The sequence below is a fragment of the Ovis canadensis genome, chromosome X (assembly GCF_042477335.2).
Source record: "Ovis canadensis isolate MfBH-ARS-UI-01 breed Bighorn chromosome X, ARS-UI_OviCan_v2, whole genome shotgun sequence".
Taxonomy (NCBI): Eukaryota; Metazoa; Chordata; class Mammalia; order Artiodactyla; family Bovidae; genus Ovis; species Ovis canadensis.
In genome coordinates, this window is record NC_091727.1 from 116,540,174 (window position 1) to 116,563,671 (window position 23,498).

At 44.2% G+C, this 23,498-nt stretch overlaps 1 protein-coding gene and 1 long non-coding RNA gene across 2 annotated transcripts; one reads left to right on the forward strand and one right to left on the reverse strand.

Annotated features, from left to right (window-relative positions):
* Positions 1–4,736: 4,736 nt before the first annotated feature.
* Positions 4,737–10,061, reverse strand: LOC138930498 (uncharacterized). The gene is made up of 2 exons (XR_011446204.1): positions 9,531–10,061; positions 4,737–6,142 (listed from the first exon to the last, which is right to left on the reverse strand). It is a non-coding gene; the product is annotated as an uncharacterized lncRNA (long non-coding RNA).
* A 10,749-nt stretch (positions 10,062–20,810) lies between these two features.
* On the forward strand, positions 20,811–22,699 carry LOC138930037 (rhox homeobox family member 1-like). The gene is made up of 3 exons (XM_070289657.1): positions 20,811–21,071; positions 21,261–21,594; positions 22,344–22,699. The coding sequence occupies exons 1-3, from the start codon at positions 20,993–20,995 to the stop codon at positions 22,417–22,419; spliced, it is 489 nt and encodes a 162-aa protein (XP_070145758.1). The 5' UTR covers positions 20,811–20,992; the 3' UTR covers positions 22,420–22,699.
* Positions 22,700–23,498: the final 799 nt, after the last annotated feature.

The window sequence follows — 23,498 nt, forward strand, 5'->3', positions numbered from 1 at the left end:
AGCCATTTTGCTTTTTTACATTTCTTTTCCATGGGGATGGTCTTGATCCCTGTCTCCTGTACAATGTCACGAACCTCATTCCATAGTTCATCAGGCACTCTATCTATCAGATCTCGGCCCTTAAATCTATTTCTCACTTCCACTGTATAATCATAAGGGATTTGATTTAGGTCATACCTGAATGGTCTACCCGTTTTCCCTACTTTCTTCAATTTGAGTCTGAATTTGGTAATAAGGAGTTCATGATCTGAGCCACAGTCAGCTCCTGGTCTTGTTTTTGTTGACTGCATAGAGCTTCTCCATCTTTGGCTGCAAAGAATAGAATCAATCTGATTTCGGTGTTGACCATCTGGTGATGTCCATGTGTAGAGTCTTCTCTTGTGTTGTTGGAAGAGGGTGTTTGCTATGACCAGTGCATTTTCTTGGCAAAACTCTATTAGTCTTTGCCCTGCTTCATTCCGCATTCCAAGGCCAAATTTGCCTGTTACTCCAGGTGTTTCTTGACTTCCTACTTTTGCATTCCAGTCCCCTATAATGAAAAGGACATCTTTTTTGGGTGTTAGTTCTACAAGGTCTTGTAGGTCTTCATAGAACCGTTCAACTTCAGCTTCTTCAGCGTTACTACTTGGGGCATAGACTTGGATTACTGTGATATTGAATGGTTTGCCTGGGAAACGAACAGAGATCATTCTGTCATTTTTGAGATTGCATCCAAGTACCGCATTTCGGACTCTTTTGTTGACCATGATGGCTACTCCACTTCTTCTGAGGGATTACTGCCCGCAGTAGTAGATATAATGGTCATCTGAGTTAAATTCACCCATTCCAGTCCATTTTAGTTCGCTGATTCCTAGAATGTCAACGTTCACTCTTGCCATCTCTTGTTTGACCACTTCCAATTTGCCTTGATTCATGAACCCAACATTCCAGGTTCCTATGCAATGTTGCTCTTTACAGCATCGGATCTTGCTTCTATCACCAGTCACATCCACAACTGGGTATTGTTTTTGCTTTGGCTCCATCCCTTCATTCTTTCTGGAGTTATTTCTCCACTGATCTCCAGTAGCATGTTGGGCACCTACTGACCTGGGGAGTTCCTCTTTCAGTATCCTACCATTTTGCCTTTTCATACTGTTCATGGGGTTTTCAAGGCAAGAATACTGAAGTGGTTTGTTATTCCCTTCTCCAGTGGACCACATTCTGTCAGACCTCTCCACCATGACCTGGCTGTCTTGGGTTGCCCCACGAGCATGAGTTAGTTTCATTGAGTTAGACAAGGCTGTGGTCCTAGTGTGATTAGATTGACTAGTTTTATTGGGCCAATTATCTTCTTTCTTTCTTCATACCTGACTGGTCCTAAGACCCTTCCCAACATGTGTGTGGAAAATTTTGGCCTATGGGTATGTCCACATTTATTATGGGGTGGTGGCCCCTCCCTTTTCAACTCCCCAAGAAACCTTCCTGCACAGGTACAGATAGGGAAGTCTTCCTTAACCTCAAGAGTGGGCACCTTCTGTCTTCAGCAGAGCTCAGCTTTTGCCACTAGCTTTGTTCTAGGAGTGTCTGGGTGAGAACAAAGCTTGAATTTTACTCTACCTGACAAACACCAACTGTCCAGCCCAGAGGCCCATCTATCTGCTACCTCAACAGGAATACTGTAAGATTACTGCCCCAAGCAGCTCAGTGCACTTTAGTTCAATAACTCTCCACAGCTCACCCAGACAACTGTGGGCCACAAGGGTCTGCCCCTGTTTCCTTTATTTTTTTTTAATTTTTAATTTTTTTGGTCCAGCCAAGCAGCATGTGGGATCTTATTTCCTCAGCCAGGGTATAACTTGTGCCCCCTGCATTGGAAGTGTGGAGTCTTAACCACTGGAATGCCAGGAAAGTCCTTGCTCCTGCTTCCTTTAGAAAACAAAGGAAGAGCATACCCCCAAGAGAACATCCTCAGGGATTAAGTAGCGATGAAAGGAGTGGATATAAAGTGTGGGGGTGGAGAGATGTCATTGCATAAGCACATCGAGACTCAAACTGATAAAGCTGTTCTCCTTGAGCATCTAAAAATCTGCATCTACATACATGGGATTTCCCCAGTGGCTCAGTGGTAGAGAATTGGCCTGCCAAAGCAGGAGACTCAGGAGAGGTGGTTTCTGTCTCTGGGTTGGGAAGATCCCCGGGAGGAGGAAATGGCGACCCACTCGAGTGTTCTTTCCTGGAGCATCCCATAGACATGAGTGTGTGTGCTCAGTCGCTCAGTTGTGCTTGACTTTTTGCGACCCTGTGGACTGTAGCCCACCAGGCTTCTCTCTCTATGGGATTCTCCAGGCAAGAACACTGGAGTGGGTTGAGGGGAAAACAATTATTTCATGGGTTTTGTTTCATACAAAACTACAGGAGAAGATCTCTGAGTTTTAGGGGTCACAAAATGATCACAGTAATATGGAACCTTGAAAACCCAAGTATCATTTAATTCTAGTTCTCCCCACCCTATCCTCATGTGGCAGTTTCCTGCTGAGGATGGCAAATTACAATCCCATCTATTTGCCATGTTCTCTTAGAATAAGAGCACGGGACAGTTGCTGAGAGGGAAAAGCAGCACTCAGTTCTCACAGTGACAGTAAACTGCATTTTCCTCTCTGCTTACCAAACACCTGCAGAACAATTATCAGGTCTTCATTTCATTGAAATCACTGCTGTCTGTTCTCCTTCTTGGCTCTGGGCGTCTTCAAGGTGCCATCACACACTCGGACAGGAAACCTAACCACTTCTGCCACCTCCACTCAGTTTTACAGTGCCCCTGGGGAACCGCCCAACAGCGCAGTAGAACAAGTGCCTTTGGGGTATTGGGTGTGGAGTGGAAAGCTGTTAAAGTACCCTCAAAGACAGCATCAAAACCTCCCACATTCAGAGTGAATTCCCTCTTTGTTTTGTATAAAGTTATAAAGCACTTCATTTATAAGCTCTCCTCATTGGACCCTTGGGGAACTGAGGCTCAGGGCACTGAAGGGGCTTGCCCAAGGTCACGTAGCTGAAAGGTGGTGGATTCTCCTGCTGCAAAAATCCTCACAACATTTTGTCTCCACGTTGTGTGCTCTGTGTCCAATTCATTCTGACCTTACGGACTGTAGCCCGCCAGGCTCCTCCATCCATGGGATTCTCTAGGCAAGAATACTAGAGTGGGTTGCCATTTCCTCCTCCAGGGGATCTTCCTGACCCAGGGATCGAACCTGCATCTCTTACATCTCCTGCGGTGGCCGACGAGGTCTTTACCACTATCTCTGCCTGGAAAGCCCTCTGTCACCACATATTACATCAAATGGCAGGATAAGAAATGATTTTTTTCTTTGCTGTCTCCATCAGAGATTCATGACAGGTGAGTGAGTTTGGATACATCCTTGGGAAAACACATGCTTAATGCTTCCAGGAAACTGATAAAGTTCTGGTTTCCAAATAAGCCAAGGAAGAACCAGACATCTGACAATCACTTAAAAAGAACCAGCGCTCTCTGAAGTTGGGAGGATGGAGAAATTGCTCCAGGATCCTCCCAAGTAAATAAGGCTCTGAAACCACCATCTGATGTGTTCCTTAACGGAGATTTGGATACTGTTTCCCTTTGTGTTTTTCAGTAGATTTGTTACTAGAGAGAAAAGATGGTCTTTCCCTTGAACATGTGGCTTCTTTGGTGCTCTGGCTCAAGTCGTAATTCCCGTAATATATTCCACCACCATGAAAGACTAAGTTGGACATATTGCTTCACCATGAAGACCTAAGGCGCTGCCAAAAAAGGTACCCATGAACAGAGTTTTATATATATATATATTTTGGCCACACTATGCAGCATGTGGGAGCTTAGTTCCCCAATCAGGGATCAAACCCATATCCCCTGTATTGAAAGTGTGGCGTTTTAACCACTGGACCACCAGGGACGTCCCTGGAGTCATGTTTTTGGTGCTCATTTAAAGTCTCTCTTGCATTATCTGAATGTTCTTTCAGTATAAAAACTTGAGTCCAAACATTGGCTCAGTGGTAAAGAATCCAACTGCCAGTGGAGGAGACATAGGTTCAATCCCTGGATTGGGAAGATCCCCTGGAGAAGGGAATGGCTACAGTATTCTTGCCTGGAGAATTCCAAGGACAGAGAAGCCTGGTAGGCTATAGTCCATGGGGTTGCAGAGAGTCAAGACATGACTTGGCAACTAAACAGCAACAATGAATGTACATATCTTGAAATCTGGACATTAAAATGTGAAAATATTTTTCCACAGGACCAAATTTTATCACATCACACACAAGCCAAAACCATCTTTTACAGGATGAAAAATACAAAGGAATTATTTACCTCATTTTTAGTTTTAACCTTTTTATTCCTGGACTTCCCTGGTGGCTCAGACGGTAAAGCGTCTGCCTACAATGTGGGAGACCCAGGTTTGATACCTGGGTAGGGAAGATCCCCTGGAGAAGGAAATGGCAACCCACTCCAGTATTCTTGCCTGGAAAATCCCATGGACTGAGGAGCCTGGTTGGCTACTGTCCATGGGGTCGCAAAAAGTTGGACACGACTGAGCGACTTCACTTTTTATTCCTGAACGTTTTCCTTCTCATGATCCATTGTATTATTAGATCTGACTGGATCAAAATATGACCCAAACCCCAAACTAATGTTCACTGGAGTGGAAGTAAGAGTGGGGGTGTTGCAGAAACCAGTACTTGAAAAACCAAGCACCACACTCGGAGAGTTGGAGAACTCAGGTTTATTATGCCGGCGGGCCCAGAGGAGTTAACACTCCAAGCTCTGAGCCCCAAACAAAGGGGTTACAGAGTTTTTATACACAGACAGACATGATTAAGCAGGTTTGTGGGTTTGCAGGGGCTGGGTGATTGCAAAGAGCAGGACAAGGGCGAGTGAGATAAGCTCCAGTTCCTAGTATTGTGAGTCCCCACTTTCTGAGACCTATGTGATCCAGACTTTGCAAGGAACAAGCTGAGTTACAGAGGCAGAAGGAGCAGGAGGTTATGTAATTTTAACTTTTCCTCTTCATTCGCCTCTTGATGCTTCTATCACTCATTGTAGAAAGCATCATCTCATGTTTTGGTAGGACGTTCAGAGCTCTCCGTTGTTTAGGGGGCTATACTGAGCTATTACCATTTGTAACTTTATGGATTCAAGAGATTCAGTCAGTTCAGTTCAGTCACTCAGTCGTGTCCGACTCTTTGTGACCCCATGAATCGCAGCACGCCAGGCCTCCCTGTCCATCACCATCTCCTGGAGTTCACTCAGACTCACGTCCATCGAGTCAGTGATGCCATCCAGCCATCTCATCCTCGGTCATCCCCTTCTCCTCCTGCCCCCAATCCCTCCCAGCATCAGAGTTTTTTCCAATGAGTCAACTCTTCGCATGAGGTGGCCAAAGTACTGCAGTTTCAGCTTTAGCATCATTCCCTCCAAAGAAATTCAAGAGGTTATGAACTGGGTAATAGCACTGAGAAAACAAGAGCCAAACAGGAGCATCACAAAGAACATGAAGAGAGGATCAGTTAAAGTGAGAAGCCATGATGCCCAGCTCCAGATATTATTCCCATTACCCCAGGAATTTGCTAGTTCCTCTCTCCTTTTTATGATTCCTTTCCTTAGCTGTTGGGCCATGTCCCTGACTATTCCTGATTGGTTTTCATAAAAGCATCATTCTTCGTTCAAGAAGAGGCAGAGTCCTCCATTTTCAGTTGTCAGGTGTAGCCATCTCCTATTCTGTAAAACCACCTCAGCCAGGGAATCTAGGTGGTCCTGTAATAAGGAGCATAGCAATAATACGGATTAGGGATAGAGGCCAGGGTTGGTAATGAAAAATCCATCGATATTTTGATAGCCAGATCCTCAAGCTTCCACCGTGCATTGACCAGTCAGCTGCCAGAGTGTGGCTGGAGCAAGGCTGAAGAATCCTCAAGTTTCTGCTGTGCTTGACTAGTCAGCTTCAAGAGTGAATACATCAGGGCTCAGCGTCCTTTGTGGGTGAGGGCCATTATCTTTGGAACTGGACCTTGAGGAGGTTTTGGGGGCCCCAAACTGCTTTCTAAGTGTCCTCATCACAGGAAGTAGCTGCCGTCTTGACTCCGGTGTGGTGGATCCAAGGGATGACACCTATAACTTGAACAGCAGTAGGGGTTGTCAGGACGACCATGTGAGGATCAGTGCAAACTGGTTGAAGTGTTTTTTTCCCCTCATCTTTAACCCGTACCTCATCTCCTGGCTGATAGGGATGAACTCAGTTGCCTAAAGGAATGAGTGTCCTTTCTAAGGTTTATCGAGCGATATGGCAGAAGACTTTTCTCAGGGCCTGGAGGTGTTTGGAATTGTTGGTGGTCTCCCTTGAGCTTTTCTTTTTATCACTGGGGGTGGTCTCCCGTATAAGATCTCAAAGGGAGAATAGCCTGAGGACCTCAAGGTGTATTTACAGAGGGAGGTGAGAGTCCACAGAATAAGGCAGCTTGTTTCAGCACTGTCTGGGTGTTGGCCAGGGGATATTCTTGTCGTACTACTATTTGGAGAAACAAACTTAACAAAATAGTTAAAGATTAATAGATGTAGAAAAGCTGTTGTGGGGTTAGCCAGGAGAACCAGGTCCAGACACTGGTTAGTGACATTAGTGTTTCTCTAGTGAGAAAGATGCAAGAATTTGGACTCATAAAAATCTTCACCTGATAACATCTGACGATCTGAAGGCCTGTTTTCCGGGTTTTTCCCAGGGCAGAGTGCCTTATTTTTTGTCTCCACCCTGAACTCCTTTCAAGGGAGTGTGGAAGATAAGCATCTTGTAGTGGTCATGATTTAATCTTTGTAGAGGTAGCTGGCAAGGGCCAACTTCCAGTCAGCAGAGCCCCTTCACAGCCACATATTTGACCATGTTCTGGGGGCATTTCATGGTCATTGTGTCCCACAGTGCTGGGAAGGCTCATTCCCAGGTCTAACAAAGATTCCACTGACAGGCCACTCAATGTGTTGTTACTAGACCAAGCCTTGTAAGTAGCAAAAGTCTCTGGACCATACCTGTCTTATTTCCCTCTTGGTCCAGGGAAATATTTCCTCTTGTTGCTTCTTCCCATATCTAGAGTTACAACTATTGACCTCATATGGAACTGCATATCAGCATTTTATCACAGGCTCAGTCACACATTGGTAATGTAAGAAATAATCTGAAGCAAGCTACAGAGAAAATAATATAGCTAGCAGTTATTAGTAAGGTCACAAGCAAGAATTTAAGTCAAGAACTTTCATTGGATATAGCCCGGTATACCCCAGGTCATCTGACTCAGTTAAATGATTACAGCCAAGTGTTCATCTCCTGGTTGTACATCATGGAGCATCTGACCTTTATCCAAAGATTGGTTACTGAGATAAGCTTTAGAAACAATCTTAGAGTGTCCTTTTTAATAACTTAATTAACCTTTTTAGCAGTATAACATAACAAGGAACTATCTTAGAAATGAGTCTTAGTAAGCACAGACCTTAATTAACAAAACTAGAACTTAATATTCAGTGAAACATTTTTTTCTTTTTGTGAAGAACTCATTGTGAGGGCATTAACACTGTAGCCAGGGAAGGCTTTAACCCATCAAATGAAAATGAGATCTGTCAGGGAGCCAGCAAAAGCCAAGTGGCCATCTTGGATTTCCCATAGCCCTGGCTCTTTGATTTTTAGCTGTTGTTTATCCATTTTTAATTTCCTGATTTAGGAGCAGACTATTGCCATATTTTAAGGACATCAGGATAGCAAAAGTCTTACTGTGAGGGGTTATTTTTTGTAGAAGCAGAATGAGCTTTGTCTACATGTACCATAATCTTAAATAATGTTTATTTACTTTATCAAAGTAACAAAAAGATTTTAAAAACAAATATGAATCACTTAAAGGCAAGGAAACTCATAATCTGTTATCAAAAGCTGCATTCTAAGAAAACTTTGTTCTCTAAACAGAGAAAAGACCAAATTCCAGTCTGGTACCAGCTTATGGTTAGTAACAAAATTTGTTTATCTGCTTAATCTTTAGAAAGTCTTTTCCATAAATTTTGAAGAACTAGCAGTATTCTTCTAAAGGCATGAGAGTAAAACCATAGAAGGCATGTTTAAAATCTGATTTTATTGCAATTGACAAAGAAACCTGGTCATAACACTTTAATATGATAACTAGAATCATAATTGACCATATTTTATCAGGGCATATCAGATCTATATGAATTTCACATAATTTTAGGATTTCTATGTTAGTAACATCAACCATACAGTATAACCTGAAAAGATTTATCACCCCTTCAACAGTACTTCTCATGTAATTTAACATGTCCAACGAACCTAGGTAGCTTAATAGCTCTTTGGGATGTCTCAGGGGCCCTCTGAAGCACCCCAAAGTTAGCTAGAAATCAAGTTATTTAGGAAGTTTTGTCAATAAATGTCAAAAGAGTTTATAATACTTAGTCAGGTAATATCATATAAGTTACTGTCAAATGAGTTATTTACTTAGCCAAAGTTAACAAAAGATTTCAAAGGTAAATATAGAACAGATCAATTGAAAGGTAAAGAAACTTAAATCTATTATTAAAAGCAGTTCAGCATTTGAAGAAAGTATGTCCTCTTAACAGAGAGAACGGCCAAATTCAAGTTTTGCACCAGCTTACTTTAAACTCATTTAGGTAGACTTAATTAAATTTATTTTAAACTTAGTCCTAACCATGCACAAAACTTTTTTCAGGGTCCACTTTCCACAAACTTTTTAATCACTTTCTGTAACAGCCACCTGTAAGTCAGACCTACTGTTTTTTTTCTTTTATAAAATATAATTTTATTTTTGTACCTTCTTTATTAAAAACATACATCCTACTTTCCTTATTAGATTAGCAAACAAACATTAATACTAGATATTTAATATTGAATATTTCCCAGATCATGTGAATCTGAAGTTTATTTAGCTTAATTTTTCTTGTATTTTAATTGTTTGATTTGTAAGTGCTTACTTTTCTTTAGGCCAATTAAATTAGAACTCATTTACAACTTCAACAATATTATCAGAAAAAAAAACAAAAGGCATACACTGAGATATACATAAATCCAGACACACAGACTGACAAAGATCTTATAGTTTTCTGTTTGAGATTTAAAATATCTCTTTGACCCCTTTTTTTTCCTTTGCTTGAAGTTCTAATTTGCCCAAGGCTGAGGTCTCAGGCAAAGTTGGCTGTGTATTTCAAGGACATGGAAAGGGTTCACTTCAAGCTTTTTGCTAGTTGTTTCCAAGCTAGTTGTTTTTAATTGCATATGCAAAAAGAATTGGTTTTTCAGTTTCCAGAAAGAAAAATGTCTCTCACTGTTCAATCAGCAATCACGCACTCACAATCATTCAGAGGCTATCACAATGCCTCCCTTCTCCTGAGTCCTCAGTTCTCCCTATCTAATGCTCCCTTCCTGGGAGCGCAAGGAGGTAATCAGTCTCCTCTTCTACCCCTTGGGGTAGGTCCTGACTGGAGACCAGCCCCGAGGCCTTACCTTATGCTGTAGCCATTCCTGGTGAGTTGGTGCATCCCTCCAATGAGTCCAGTCAGGACTCAGCCGTCCAGAGAGTCAGAACACTGGTCCAAAAGAGAACCTGGAATACCATCAGGTGGTGCGCCTTCTCGTTCATCTCAGGGTTCCTTGGCTCCAGCCCGGCCGAGCCACCAGTCTGGCGACTCAAGGGGCTAGCATGGTTGGAATCTCACTGGGGCTTCCAGAAATGTTGCAGAAACCAGTACCCAAGAAACCAAGCACCACACTTGGAGAGTTGGAGAACTCAGGTTTATTATGCCGGCAGACCCAGAGGAGTTAACACTCCAAGCTCTGAGCCCCAAACAAAGGGGTTACAGAGTTTTTATACACAGACAGGCATGATTAAGCAGGTTTGTGGGTTTGCAGGGGATGGGTGATTGCAAAGAGCAGGACAAGGGCGAGTGAGATAAGCTCCAGTTCCTAGTATTGTGAGTCCCCACTTTCTGAGACCTATGTGATCCAGACTTTGCAAGGAGCAAGCTGAGTTACAGAGGCAGAAGGAGCAAGAGGATATGTAAAATTTCAATTTTTCCTCTTCAGGGGTGAGGGGATTTTCTGTCAGAGAGACTCAGAATGTTGCCCCCAAATAAATATCAAAGTGGAAAACAAAAAGATGCACCCTCTTTTCAAGTATAGGACACTGCTGTTCCAAATCCTTGAGAGCCCATTAGTACTTTAGTAGTCAGTGATAACATCCCCTGTGGCTCCAAGTCAAAGATGACCAGTTTCCTGGTAAGTAGTTTGTTAACCAATCAGGTATTTACTCTCAGGGGGAGCCTTTACCCCCTTCTGTGTCTCTGCCCTTTTTCATTTCTCCCTTGCAGCAGCTGTCTTGCTTCCTTATCCATCATAAAATATCCACAGGGTTTGTCCATTGATTGAGCATAATGATCAATTGTTTTCAATGGGTGAGTTTAGATGGCCCTGTGCTGATGGCAAGTACAGGAACAGTGGAAGCCATGGACTCTGGGCAAAGAATACATCTCTCTGCTTCTATAAAGGAGGTCAGAGGTGTTGTTAGTTTTGCTCTTAATGGTCCATTTCCTCCTCTTTCTGGGCCTCAGGGACTCCATTAGCAAAAATACATATAAAAGCCCTGGCATACAATAGCGTCTGGTAACTGAGCTGTAACCAAAATGATCAGAGTGTGTCTGTCATAGATAAATGTTAAGTTTGCTTTATCTCAGTGATAATAAATAGGCTTAAAAATAGCTAACATTTGTGGTCCACTCATGAACTCCTTATTACCAAATTCAGACTCAAATTGAGGAAAGTAGGGGAAACCGCTAGACCATTCAGGTATGTCCTAAATCAAATCCCATATGATTATACAGTGGAAGTGAGAAATAGATTTAAGGGCCTAGACTGATAGATAGAGTGATGAACTATGGAATGAGATTCGAGACATTGTACAGGAGACAGGGATCAAGACTATCCCCATGGAAAAGAAATGCAGAAAAAGCAAAATGGCTGTCTGGGGAGGCCTTACAAATAGCTGTGGAAAGAAGAGAAGTGAAAAGCAAAGGAGAAAAGGAAAAATATAAGCGTCTGAATGCAGAGTTCCAAAGAATAGCAAGAAGAGATAAGAAAGCCTTCTTCAGTGATCAGTGCAAAGAAATAGAGGAAAAGAACAGAATGGGAAAGATTAGAGATCTCTTCAAGAAAATTAGAGATACCAAGGGAACATTTCATGCAAAGATGGGCTCGATAAAGGACAGAAATGGTAGGGACCTAACAGAAGCAGAAGATATTAAGAAGAGGTGGCAAGAATACACAGAAGAACTGTACAAAAAAGATCTTCATGACCCAGATAATCACAATGGTGTGATCACTCATCTAGAGCCAGACATCCTGGAATGTGAAGTCAAGTGGGCCTTAGAAAGCATCACTACGAACAAAGCTAGTGGAGGTGATGGAATTCCAGTTGAGCTGTTTCAAATCCTGAAAGATGATGCTGTCAAAGTGCTGCACTCAATATGCCAGCAAGTTTGGAAAACTCAGCAGTGGCCACAGGACTGGAAAAGGTCAGTTTTCATTCCAATCCCTAAGAAAGCCAATGCCAAAGAATGCTCAAACTACTGCACAATTGCACTCATCTCACATGCTAGTAAAGTAATGCTCAAAATTCTCCAAGCCAGGCTTCAGTAATACGTGAACCGTGAACTTCCTGATGTTCAAGCTGGTTTTAGAAAAGGCAGAGGAACCAGAGATTAAATTGCCAACGTCCAATGGATCATCAAAAAAGCAAGAGAGTTCCAGAAAAACATCTATTTCTGCTTTATTGACTATGCCAAAGCCTTTGACGGTGTGGATCACAATCAACTGTGGAAAATTCTGAAAGAGATGGGAATACCAGACTACCTGACCTGCCTCTTGAGAAATTTGCATGCAGGTCAGGAAGCAACAGTTAGAACTGGACATGGAACAACAGACTGGTTCCAAATAGGAAAAGGAGTACGTCAAGGCTGTATACTGTCACCCTGCTTATTTAACTTATATGCAGAATACATCATGAGAAACGCTGGACTGAAAGAAATGCAAGCTGGAATCAAGATTGCCGGGAGAAATATCAATAACCTCAGATATGCAGATGACATCACCCTTATGGCAGAAAGTGAAGAGGAGCTAAAAAGCCTCTTGATGAAAGTGAAAGAGAAGAGTGAAAAAGTTGGCTTAAAGCTCAACATTCAGAAAACGAAGATCATGGCATCTGGTCCCATCATTTCATGGCAAATAGATGGGGAAACAGTGGAAACAGGGTCAGACTTTATTTTGTTGGGCTCCCAAATCACTGCAGATGGTGACTGCAGCCATGAAATTAAAAGATGCTTACTCCTTGGAAGAAAAGTTATGACCAACCTAGACAGCATATTCAAAAGCAGAGACATTACTTTGCCAACAAAGGTTCATCTAGTCAAGGCTATGGTTCTTCCAGTAGTCATGTATGGATGTGAGAGTTGGACTGTGAAGAAGGCTGAGCACCAAAGAATTGATGCTTTTGAGCTGTGGTGTTGGAGAAGACTCTTGAGAGTCCCTTGGACTGCAAGGGGATCCAACCAGTCCATTCTGAAGGAGATCAGCCCTGGGATTTCTTTGGAAGGAATGATGCTAAAGCTGAAACTCCAGTACTTTGGCCACCTCATGGGAAGAGTTGACTCATTGGAAAAGACTCTGATGCTGGGAGGGATTGGGGGCAGGAGGAGAAGGGGACGACCGAGGATGAGATGGCTGGATGGCATCACTGACTCGATGATCGTGAGTCTGAGTGAACTCCAGGAGATGGTGATGGACAGGGAGGCCTGGCATGCTGCGGTTCATGGGGTTGCAAAGAGTCGGACATGACTGAGCGACTGAACTGAACTGAACTGAACTGAACTGAACTGTACCCATACATAATCAAATGTGTTTACATCTATCAAATGGTTATTCTACATTAATTTTTCATGTTTTGCTGTAAAAAATTTTTTAGGTAGCTAAAGGATTCTGATTTAAAAAATAATTTCTTGATTTCCTAACTTGTTTAAAGTCTCCTCAAATTCTTGATTATGTACAAACTTCCTAAATTTCTTCTGAAATGTACTGCTTTTAAAAAACATTTAAATATATAATTTTCATATATTGTATTACCTGTGTGGACTGTGGTAGACCCAATTTATTTTCTTCCAGAAACATGAAAAAAAATTTAGTACTACTTATTGAAAAACTATCTGTGACTGCCTAATTTGAAATTCCTACTTTACTAAGCAACACATTCTTATGTATATGCCTGAATCAGTTCAGTTCAGTTCAGTCGCTCAGTTGTGTCCAACTCTTTGCAACCACAGCATGCCAGGCCTCCCTGTCCATCACCATCTCCCAGAGGTTACCCAAACTCATGTCCATTGAGTCGGTGATGCCATTTAACCATCTCATCCTCTGTCATCCCCTTCTCCTCCTGCATCAGGGTCTTTCCCAGCATCAGGGTCTTTTCGAGTGAGTCAGCTCTTTGCATCAGGTGGCCAAAGTTTCAGCTTCAGCATCAGTCCTTCCAATGAACACCCAGGACTGATTTCCTTTAGGATGGACTGGTTGGATCTCCTTGCAGTCCAATGGACTCTCAAGAGTCTTCTCCAACACCACAGTTCAAAAGCATCAATTCTTTGGTGCTCAGGTTTCTTTATAGTCCAACTCTCACATCCATATGTGACTACTGGAAAAACCATAGTCTTGACTAGACAGACCTTTGTTTACAAAATAATATCTCTGCTTTTTAATATGTTGTCTAGGTTGGTTTAACTTTCCTTCCAAGGAGCAAGTGTCTTTTAATTTCATGGCTGCAGTCACCATCTGCAGTGATTTTGGAGCCCAGAAAAATAAAGTCTGACACTGTTTCCACTGTTTCCCCATCTATTTGCCATGAAGTGATGGGACCAGATGCCATGATCTTAGTTTTCTGAATGTTGAGCTTTAAGGCAATTTTTCACTCTCCTCTTTCACTTTCATTAAGAGACTTTTGAGTTCCTCTTCACTTTCTGCCATAAGGGTGGTGTCATCTGCATATCTGATGAAGGAGTCTTTTGGGCCTAGAAAAGAAAACAACAGTTTCAAAGGCCCTTGCTGAATCATCTAACTTCGGAGAAAACAAAACAGAACTTTAGGTCTCGCCCTGATGCTCTAGGCCGGTTGCATCTATCTGGGACTTATCACTCCCTGTCCAGAAACCTTCCACCCCCTACACCTGCCCAGAAAACTTATCACCCCCTGCCCAACTACAAATGCCATCTCAACTAAAAAATACCCAAAACATCCCGCCTGATTAACGTTTCCCTTATCGCTTCCACAAGCCTCCCTACAAATATGGAGCCTCCCTGATCCCTCCCCACGCTCAGCCTGGTCATTAGGCCGACTGTCGCCCCTCCTTGCCTGAATAAAGGTCGTCTTTCCTCTTTCTGCCTTGGCCCAAACTCTACCTTACATCTGAGGTTATTGATATTTCTCCTGGCAATCTTGATTCCAGCTTGTGCTTCTTCCTCTTTCACTTTCATCAAGAGGCTCTTTAGTTCTTCACTTTCTGCCATAAGGGTGGTGTCATCTGCATATCTGAGGTTATTGATATGTCTCCCAGCAATCTTGATTCCAGCTTGTGCTTCCTCCAGCCCAGCGTTTCTCATGATGTACTCTGCATGTAAGTTAAATAAGCAGGGTGACAATATACAGCCTTGACATACTCCTTTTCCTATTTGGAACCAGTCTGTTGTTCCATGTCCAGTTCTAACTGTTGCTTCCTGACCTGCATACAGGTTTCTCAAGAGGCAGGTCCTGAATCAAGTCCCAGATTATTCTGTGTCAGTAATATATTACTAGACTTCCCCAGTAGCTCAGCAGTAAAGAATCTGCCTGTAATGCAGGAGACCAGGATTTGATCCCTGGGTTCAGTAGATCCCTTGGAGGAGGAACTGGCAACCCACTCCAGTATTCTTGCTGGGAAAATCCCATGGACAGAGGAGCCTAGAGGGCCAAAGTCCTCGGTGTCGCAGAGTCAGACGTGACTGAGCGATTGAGCATGAGCAATATATTTACTAACGGCAATATCACTAATTTCCTTTTGATGACAATAGTTTAAGTTTTAATACTAGCAGTAAAAATATAATGGTAGCTAATGTTTTTGCATGTTACTGCTCTAGGTGCTTCATACATTAAAATTCTTAAACTTAACTACTCAATAATATATTAATAGGTACTATCATAACTTTCTCTTTTGTTTCAGGAAGCAGCTTTATTGAAATATAATTTCTATACTACTACTTATCAGTTTTTCTTCTAGTTTTATTTCTGTTCATCTGTTCCTTCTATTTCCTTCATGTTCATGTATTTGGTGTTTTTTAACCTTACATTGTGTAAAGGTCAATTTTTTGGTTTAAAATAAATTGCAATCTTTGATAAATCAAAATCATACCACCAGTCTAAAAAGAAAAAGAAAAGCATGAGAAGGAATGAGGGCAGTGTCTAGTTGCAAAAACTGACTCCCAGCTGACAGACAAGAAAACGAGGTCCTCAGTCCCACAACCACAAGGAAATGACTCCTACTAACAATTTGAATTTGACCTTGGGAGCAAATAAATCCCCATAGCCGCCAGGAAGGAAAGCAACTCTGCTGACACCTTGATTTCAGCCTTGTGACACTCTCAACAGAGGATTCAGCTGAACGACATTTTACCTGCGCTACCAAACTACACAATTGGGAAAGAATACATTTGAATTACTTTAAGTCACTACTTAGTGTTAGTCGCTCAGTCGTGTCTGACTCTTTGTGACCCCATGGACTGTAGCCCTCCAGGCTCCTCTGTCAATGGAATTCTCCAGGCAAGAATACTGGAGGGGGTTGTCATTCCCTTCTCCAGGGGATCCTCCCAACCCAACGACTGAATCCAGGTCTCCTGCATTACAGGTGGTTTCTTTACCATCTGAGCTACCAGGGAAGTTCTTCAGTGACTAACTTTGTGTTAATTTGTTTTGGCAGAAATGGCAAATGAATACATGGTGTTCAAGAAGATTCCAAGACTATCTCTAGTTACTGTGGGAAAGTGCTCGATGATTAATCAAAGATGTGCACCATGGACACAAGGGAGAGGTGGCTTTGGGGCTTCCCTGGTGGCTCAGTGGCGAAGACTCTGCACTCTCAATGCAGGCGGCCCAGGGTTTGATCCCTGGTCGGGGAACTAGATCCCACATGCCACAACTAAGAGTTCCCATGCTGCAGCTATTAAGATTTTGGGTTCCAAAGGGAAGATCCCACATGCTGCAACTAAGACTCAGCACACCAAATAAATAAATATTTAATTTATTTAAAAGTTACCATTAAGATGAAGAGGCTTTTTTTCTGGCTCCTCAAGTTCACACATTGTAACATCTTATATGCAGAAAATCTCCATATAATTGCAGCTGGCACACATTCCCATGGTGGAGCCTGGCTCTCCTATCAATAGCTGGCAGCACAGCCAGGAGCAAGTCATCATATCTCTCAGAAGGTCCAGGGAGAATGGGAGGAAAACATGGTCATGAGATGCACATGATTCTTCCTGCACTAGTTCTTTTAAAAAATATATTCATTTAATTTTTGGCAGCGCTGGCTCTTCGTTGTTGTGTGTGGGCTACTCTTCGCTGCAGTACACCAGCTTCTCATTGCAGTGGCTTCTCTTGTTGCAGAGCACAGGCTCTAGGTGCTCAGGCTTCAGTAGTTACGGCACCTGGGCTCGGATGCTCCGTAGCACGTGAAATCTTCCCAGACCAGAGCTCGAACCCGTGTCCCCTGCATTGGCAGGTGGATTTCCAACCACTAGACCACCAGGGAAGCCCCTGCACTAGTTCTTTAACCTGGGAGGAAACTGAACAAATTGAAGGAAGAAACAGAACAGGCTCTATCTTGAAAGCAGGACTTCATCTTGGGCCAGACTGTGAGCTATATGCCCAGTATCTATGGAAACGACTTACCAACTGGAAAACCAGGCCCCCACTCTCCATCGCCTAAAAGAATATCCTAATTATCTGTGTAACTGAATAGAATCATACATTTTATTATGCTTATTGGGGAATGACCACAAGCCTATTAATAATTATCCACTACCTAGGCTTAAGGCATATGAATCACAAGTTAACTTTGATTGTATCTTTCTTTCTCCTTTGTTCAGACTAGTTTCAGGGAACCTTATGCACTTAGGGTATATTAGGTTGTCACAAAAACTGGTCAGGGTCCTTGGCTAACAGGAGACTCTGCCTTGGGCCCGCCGGTGTAATAAACTGCGCTTCACTATCTACATTGTCCTTCTGAATGAGTTTGTGTCCCGGAATACGTGGCTACAACAAAATAACAGGGTTGGGTTTGGTAAATCGTTTCAAGCACACGAGAAAGTTGAAGAAATACCAAAACAGTGCGCTGGCACAACTCTCACCTATATTTCAAACATTTGTATATGTTCCCATGTTTGCTTTCTCTGTCTCGTGAACTTTGAAAAAATATAGTTACAGTTATCATGACATGTATGTTCTAAATACTTTCACTATCTCCTTAAAAAAGGAAATACATAACCCCCAAGCTATAACCTAGGTACCACTAGATGTCTGTGTCACTTGACTTGTTAGTCAAACAATAAAACTGTGAGCTGAAAAAATATTTGTTATTTCTAGTTATCTCTTTGTTGTTGCTGTCCAGTCACAAGTCATGTCCAACTCTTTGTGACCCCATGAACTACAGCACACTAGGCTTCCCTGTCCTTCACTATCTCCCAGAGTTTGGTCAAACTCATGTCCATTGAGTCGATGATGCCATCCAACCATCTCATCCTCTGTCAACCCCTTCTCCTCCTGGCCTGAATCTTTCCCAGCATCAGGGTCTTCCCCAATGAGTCAGCTCTTCTCGGAGAAGGCAATGGCACCCCACTCCAGTACTCTTGCCTGGAAAATCCCATGGACGGAGGAGCCTGGTGGGCTGCAGTCCATGAGGTTGCTAAGAGTCGGACACGACTGAGTAACTTCACTTTCACTTTTCACTTTCATGCATTGGAGAAGGGAGTGGCAACCCACTCCAGTGTTCTTGCCTGGAGAATCCCAGGGACCGAGGAGCCTGGTACACTGCCTTCTATGGGGTCGCACAGAGTCGGACACGACTGAATCGACTTAGCAGCAGCAGCAGCTCTTCTCATCAGGTGGCCAAAGTATTGGAGCTTCAGCTTCAGCATAAGTCCTTCCAATGAATATTCAGGGTTGATTTCCTTTAGGATTGACTAGTTTGATCTCCTTGTTGTCCAAGGGTCTCCCAAGAGTCTTCTATAGCACCACAGTTCAAAAGCTCCACAGTTATCTCTAGTTCACTACTTATAGTACTACTGAAATATCTATAGGTCATTATCTAGAATAATCATTGATAATTGAGAAGGAATTTTCTCAAATTCTCAAAGGCGTTTTCTAGGTCTCTGTTATGCCCAGTGTCCGAGTCACCAAAACTGAGAGAATAAGACATCCACAGCAATGCAAAAGCATAAAGGGGTTTATTGCTAGCTCGAGCCAGAGCTCTTGTCACATCCAACACAGTGGAGTAGAACAAGAGCCCCAAGCCCAGATTTACAGCAGTATTTATAAGTTTAGAACAAAGACAGGGAGTTGGCAAGGGTTGATTGGCTGCAGGAGTTTCCTGGTATTTACTGATTGGCCAGTTATCATCCCTCTGATTGGCCAGAGTTATCATCCCCAGAAGCCCTGGAAGCAAGACTCAGGGATTATTTTTGGCCTAGTGCACCTCTCTGAGCCTGTCATGGCTCTGGTGAGGTTGTAACAGTCTCACCTTTAACAACTTATTCTACTTCTCTCTAGTTATCCATAGTTAACTATACACCTAGTTACCACTATTTACTTATAGTAATAGCACATTCCTCCAAGAAAAACAAAGATTTTAGGCATGAAAGTTTTCAGTTTAGGAGTCTTAAGTAGGTTTTTAGTTGTTTATAGCTCTCTCGTTACATATTTATATAGGTACCACTAATTACCTACATTTAAATAATTTCTTCCAGAAGAAATATTAATTTAAGAATATTTTCAGCATCCTGACTTCAAGTAGGTTTCTAGTTGTCTCCACTTATTCCTAGATAGGTAGTTACCTAGGTACCACAAATTGTTTATAGTCCTAACTTATTAATTCTATTAGAAATATGATTTTGAGTTCGACAAAAAAGGGTTTTCCAGCTTCCTGCCTTCACCTACTTAGTCTAGCTACAGGTAGTTATCTCTATATAAATCTTCCCTAGGTGAGTTTATTTAGAGGGCTGCATCCACATTACAAAAAGCTGTCACACGACCTGAATAGTAACGGATATCCTAACTAGGCTAGGGAACACCAGGACCATAACCGTTAGAGGTTTCTCCGGTTATAACTAATCCCAAGCCCAAACTGTTCATTGTAGGTGAGGTAAGTAGGGTGGAGAACAAGAGTTCTGGAAGATGGTCCCAAATAAAGGGAGCGAGATGAGGAGAAAGAAGAGGGTGAGCAGGGGAAAGGTGGGCGCTAAAGAGGGGACTGCTGCTGCTGCTGCTGCGTCGCTTCAGTCGTGTCCGACCCTTAGAGGAGGCAAAGAAGAAAAAGAGGCATTTAACCCAAGTCCAGGGGCTTTCCAGGTGGCTCGGCGGTAAGGAATCCGCCTGCCAATGCAGGAGACGCAGTTCCATCCCTGGGTCGGGAAGATTCCCCCGGAGAAGGGAATGGCAACCCACGCCAGTCTTCTTGCCTGGAGAATCCCACGGACAGACGACTCTGGCGGCCTATAGTCCAGGGGGTTGCAGAGTCGGACACGACTGAGCGACCAAACAACAGCAACCCAGTGCACACAGCGCCCAGCATAAAAACCCCGTGCACTTTTGCAGAGGGCCGGCAGCCCCAGACGCGGTAGCGGAGCACAGCAAAGCAGATGCTGTGCCCTCCATAATCGTGTCCAGGGCCAAAGCAAGGGCCGCGCGCAGTGTTCTACACGTGCCCTCTGACGTACAAATTTGGATTACTTGTTGCATTTGCAAGGAACAGGCTGGATTTCTCGCAGCAGGCATCCGAGGACACTGTGTGCTCTGCAAATACAGCCCCAATTTCCTGCCCCCAGTACCTCCCAGGGAACGAGACGGGCTCTGCTTTTAGTGCCTTATTGCAAAAACCCAGCAAGTAGGCTCCCACCTAATCTTTCCGTCTTGATCACTGGGCCCGTTTCATGGACTTTGAGACCGAATGGAACAGAATCACAGTCCCATCCATTAATTACCGACTTCTCAGAGGGGAGTCGCTCTCAGAGCTCACGCGACAAGGGGGGACGACTGTCGTCTCAGCCGGCTGGGGTTGCTGGGGCCCCACGGTTTCTCCAGTCCCATCTCTGCGTCTCCCGCTCCGGGGGCAGGGGGTTGGGGGCGGGGAGGAACTAATGGCAACAAGCCTGAGCCCATCGAAGGCCAGGCGGAGAGACGTTCTCCCAACATTTCTCCCAGGCTCCCGGGACGCCACATTGAGGTCTCATTCCCAAACCCCCTCTCCCGTCCCAAGTCAGCTCGCACAATCCGGAGAAGCCCCTAGTTCAGGACCGCCCCAAGGCAATAGCCGGGAGTATTCAGCTCAGCCACAAGTGGGAGCTCGCGCGCCCCCACCCGCTCGCCCCCTGCCAGGACTCTCCCCACGCGCATCCCTCTACTCTATGGCCATGCCCTGTCCACGTGCATGCCCCAACGGCTACGCCCACCGCACGCGCCGTTCCTGGGGAGTCGCGTAGTCGACGCCGAATAGCTAGTGCGTCGGCGTGGGCGTCAACGGCCGCATATCAGCTATAAACTCCCAACGCCGCGAACCGGACCTCGGGATCGCCGCCGTCAACAGCGCAGAGTTGGCCGAGCCACACAGCTGGTTGGACAGAGCTAGCGACATGGACCGTGAGCCCAGAAGCCACCACGAAGACTCCGGTTACCTCAGCCTGGGAGTCGACGAGCTCCAGGAAGAACCTGGTCAGTGCCCGGAGCGGGATAGGTGCTCTGGCGAACTCGAGGGAAAGGCCCTTTCCCTGGGCGAGGCGAGTGGACGGGACGCAGCTGCGGCACGGTCGCCGTCGCCTCTCAGGTCGCGGGCCTGCGCCTCCCGCCGCCCCGCACACTCGGCGCTCCGACGCCCAGACTTCTTGTCTTTTTCCTTTCCAGAGACGAACCCCACCGAGGTCTCGGGCATCGCAACAGGTGCCGCCGTCGAGGAGGAGTCGGGATCAGAACCCGAGCCGGGAGCGGCGACAGCAGAACAGGGCCAGGTTGGGGCGGGAGCTCCCGACCCCGTGGTCGACGAGATGCTGAAGGGCGGCGGCGGCGGCGGCGACGGCGACGGGGAGGAGTTTCCACAGGAGCCGATGCAGGCGGACGGGGAGGATCCGCAGCCCTCGGACAGGCAGCCACGCTTCCACCGCTGCTCGTTCCGCCGGCTGCAGCTGAAGGAGCTGGAGAGCGTTTTCCAGCGCAGCCAGTACCCCAATGTGTTCGCTCGGTAAGTGGCTTGCTCTGGAGGCGCCCAAAATTTTCTGCGACGTTAGAGCTCTTCTCCCGACGCCTTTGGCGCTGTCCCTTACCCCAGAGCCTGATCTCGGTGGGGGGCTCGAGGCCCTTGGAGGCTGCCGGCCCTTGGAGGCTGCCCGCCCTTGGGCTCCCGGTTTGGGGCGGTGCGGTGAGTGAGTGAGTGAATTAACTCCGGAAACGTAGGTTTCGGTGAATAACGTTTCATTGGATCGGGGTTTAGGTCAGTGGGAGGCGAGTGAGACCCCGTTGTGCAAACGCAGGATTGAATCTTGCCTTTATTTAAAATGTTAGATAATTTGGTGGTCGTACAATTTTGCGCGTTTAGTCTTTAAATATTTATTTGGTTTCACCTGGTCTTGGTGGCAGCATGCACGATCTTTAGTTTTGGCCTGTGGGATCTAGCTCCCTGACCAGGGATTGAACTGCTCCCCCTGCCTGGGGAGCGAGAAGTATTAGCCACTGGACCATCAGGGAAGTCTCTGTGCATTTAATCTTGATTCTTAAATAGTGCATTAAAAACGCTTAATATTGAATACTGAGTTTTTCAGCGCTCCCATAAATTTTGCGCACAAAGGAAAATTCTCCCTAAAGAGACCCTGGAACTATGTTCCCTGGGCATTTGAGAGAATACACATTTTAAAACAAGCATAAAATGTACATCGTGTATCTCATTTGGTCCACAACTCCAAATACTGAATATTTGCCTTTTTCTCCCCTTAGGAAGGAGCTTGCGATTCCAATCGATGGGAGCGAAACCAAAGTGCAGTTCAGCAAGCCTGAAAACAACAATTTGTGAGGGCAGCAATTATAAAACCTGCTTCAAGTCTTGGACACTTTCGTCCTAGACATTCTCAAGTTTGTTTTTCTTTTTTTGATGCCTTTTCCATGTTTAGCAAATAAATTTTGAACTTTGGGGGCTTTGGCAAGTGGAAATGGGATAAGTAAACACCAGTTTATGGAAATTGCCAATTATCAGAAGTAATGTGATTTCCTAAAAGAGCAAGAAAAGGAAATCACTGTTGTTCCTATTTCCTGTGAAAAATTAAACATAATAAAGTTCAATTTCCTTTACTGAACTGATATCCTTTTATTATTTATCCTTTTATTCCTGGTATCCTTTATTGAGCACTATGTAGGGTCATTGTTGGGGCTGGGTCTGATTTGGGAAGTGCACATTAATGCGTTAAGGATCTAGGTTATGAGAGAGTTCAACTCTATTACTTAAAATACCAAAAAGTTCTTAGCTAAATGAGTGAATTTATAAATATTCAGGCACTAGAGTTAGGGAATAATTCACATACACTGTATGAGGAAGTGTCTGTTTAGTTAGGCTGAGACTGATACGGGGAGACAGGTTAAAAGTCCAAGTGCAGGGGACTCCTGCCATTGTTTTTAGTCTTCAGTAAAGCAGTGTAGAAAGTGATAGCCCTACATCTTTTTAAAAAATATTTATTTGGTTGCACCAGGTCTTAGTTGGGGGTATGTGGGATCTAGTTCCCTAACCAGGGATTGAACCCAGGTCCCAGCATTGGGAGTGGGGAGTCTTAGCCACTGGACCACCAGGGAAGTCCTAGCCCTAACACTTAATGTTTGGTATGCTATGATGTGTCAGCCTGAAATCATTGCTAAAATAGTGACATTATGGTGGAGGGTAGGAGCAAGGTATACAAACTGGAAATTTGTCTAAAAATTGAAACAACTGTGAATAAAGTGGCACTGAGCTAAGAGTGAACAGTTTAAGAGAACTGCATACAGTCAAACCATACACCTGGTAGATGGGGTTCAAATTGAACTTTATGAGTGAATATCCTCTTGAGGACTTTCTAACATCAAAAGATATATTTTTGATATTTTAAAGAGGTGGGTTTTGTGGAA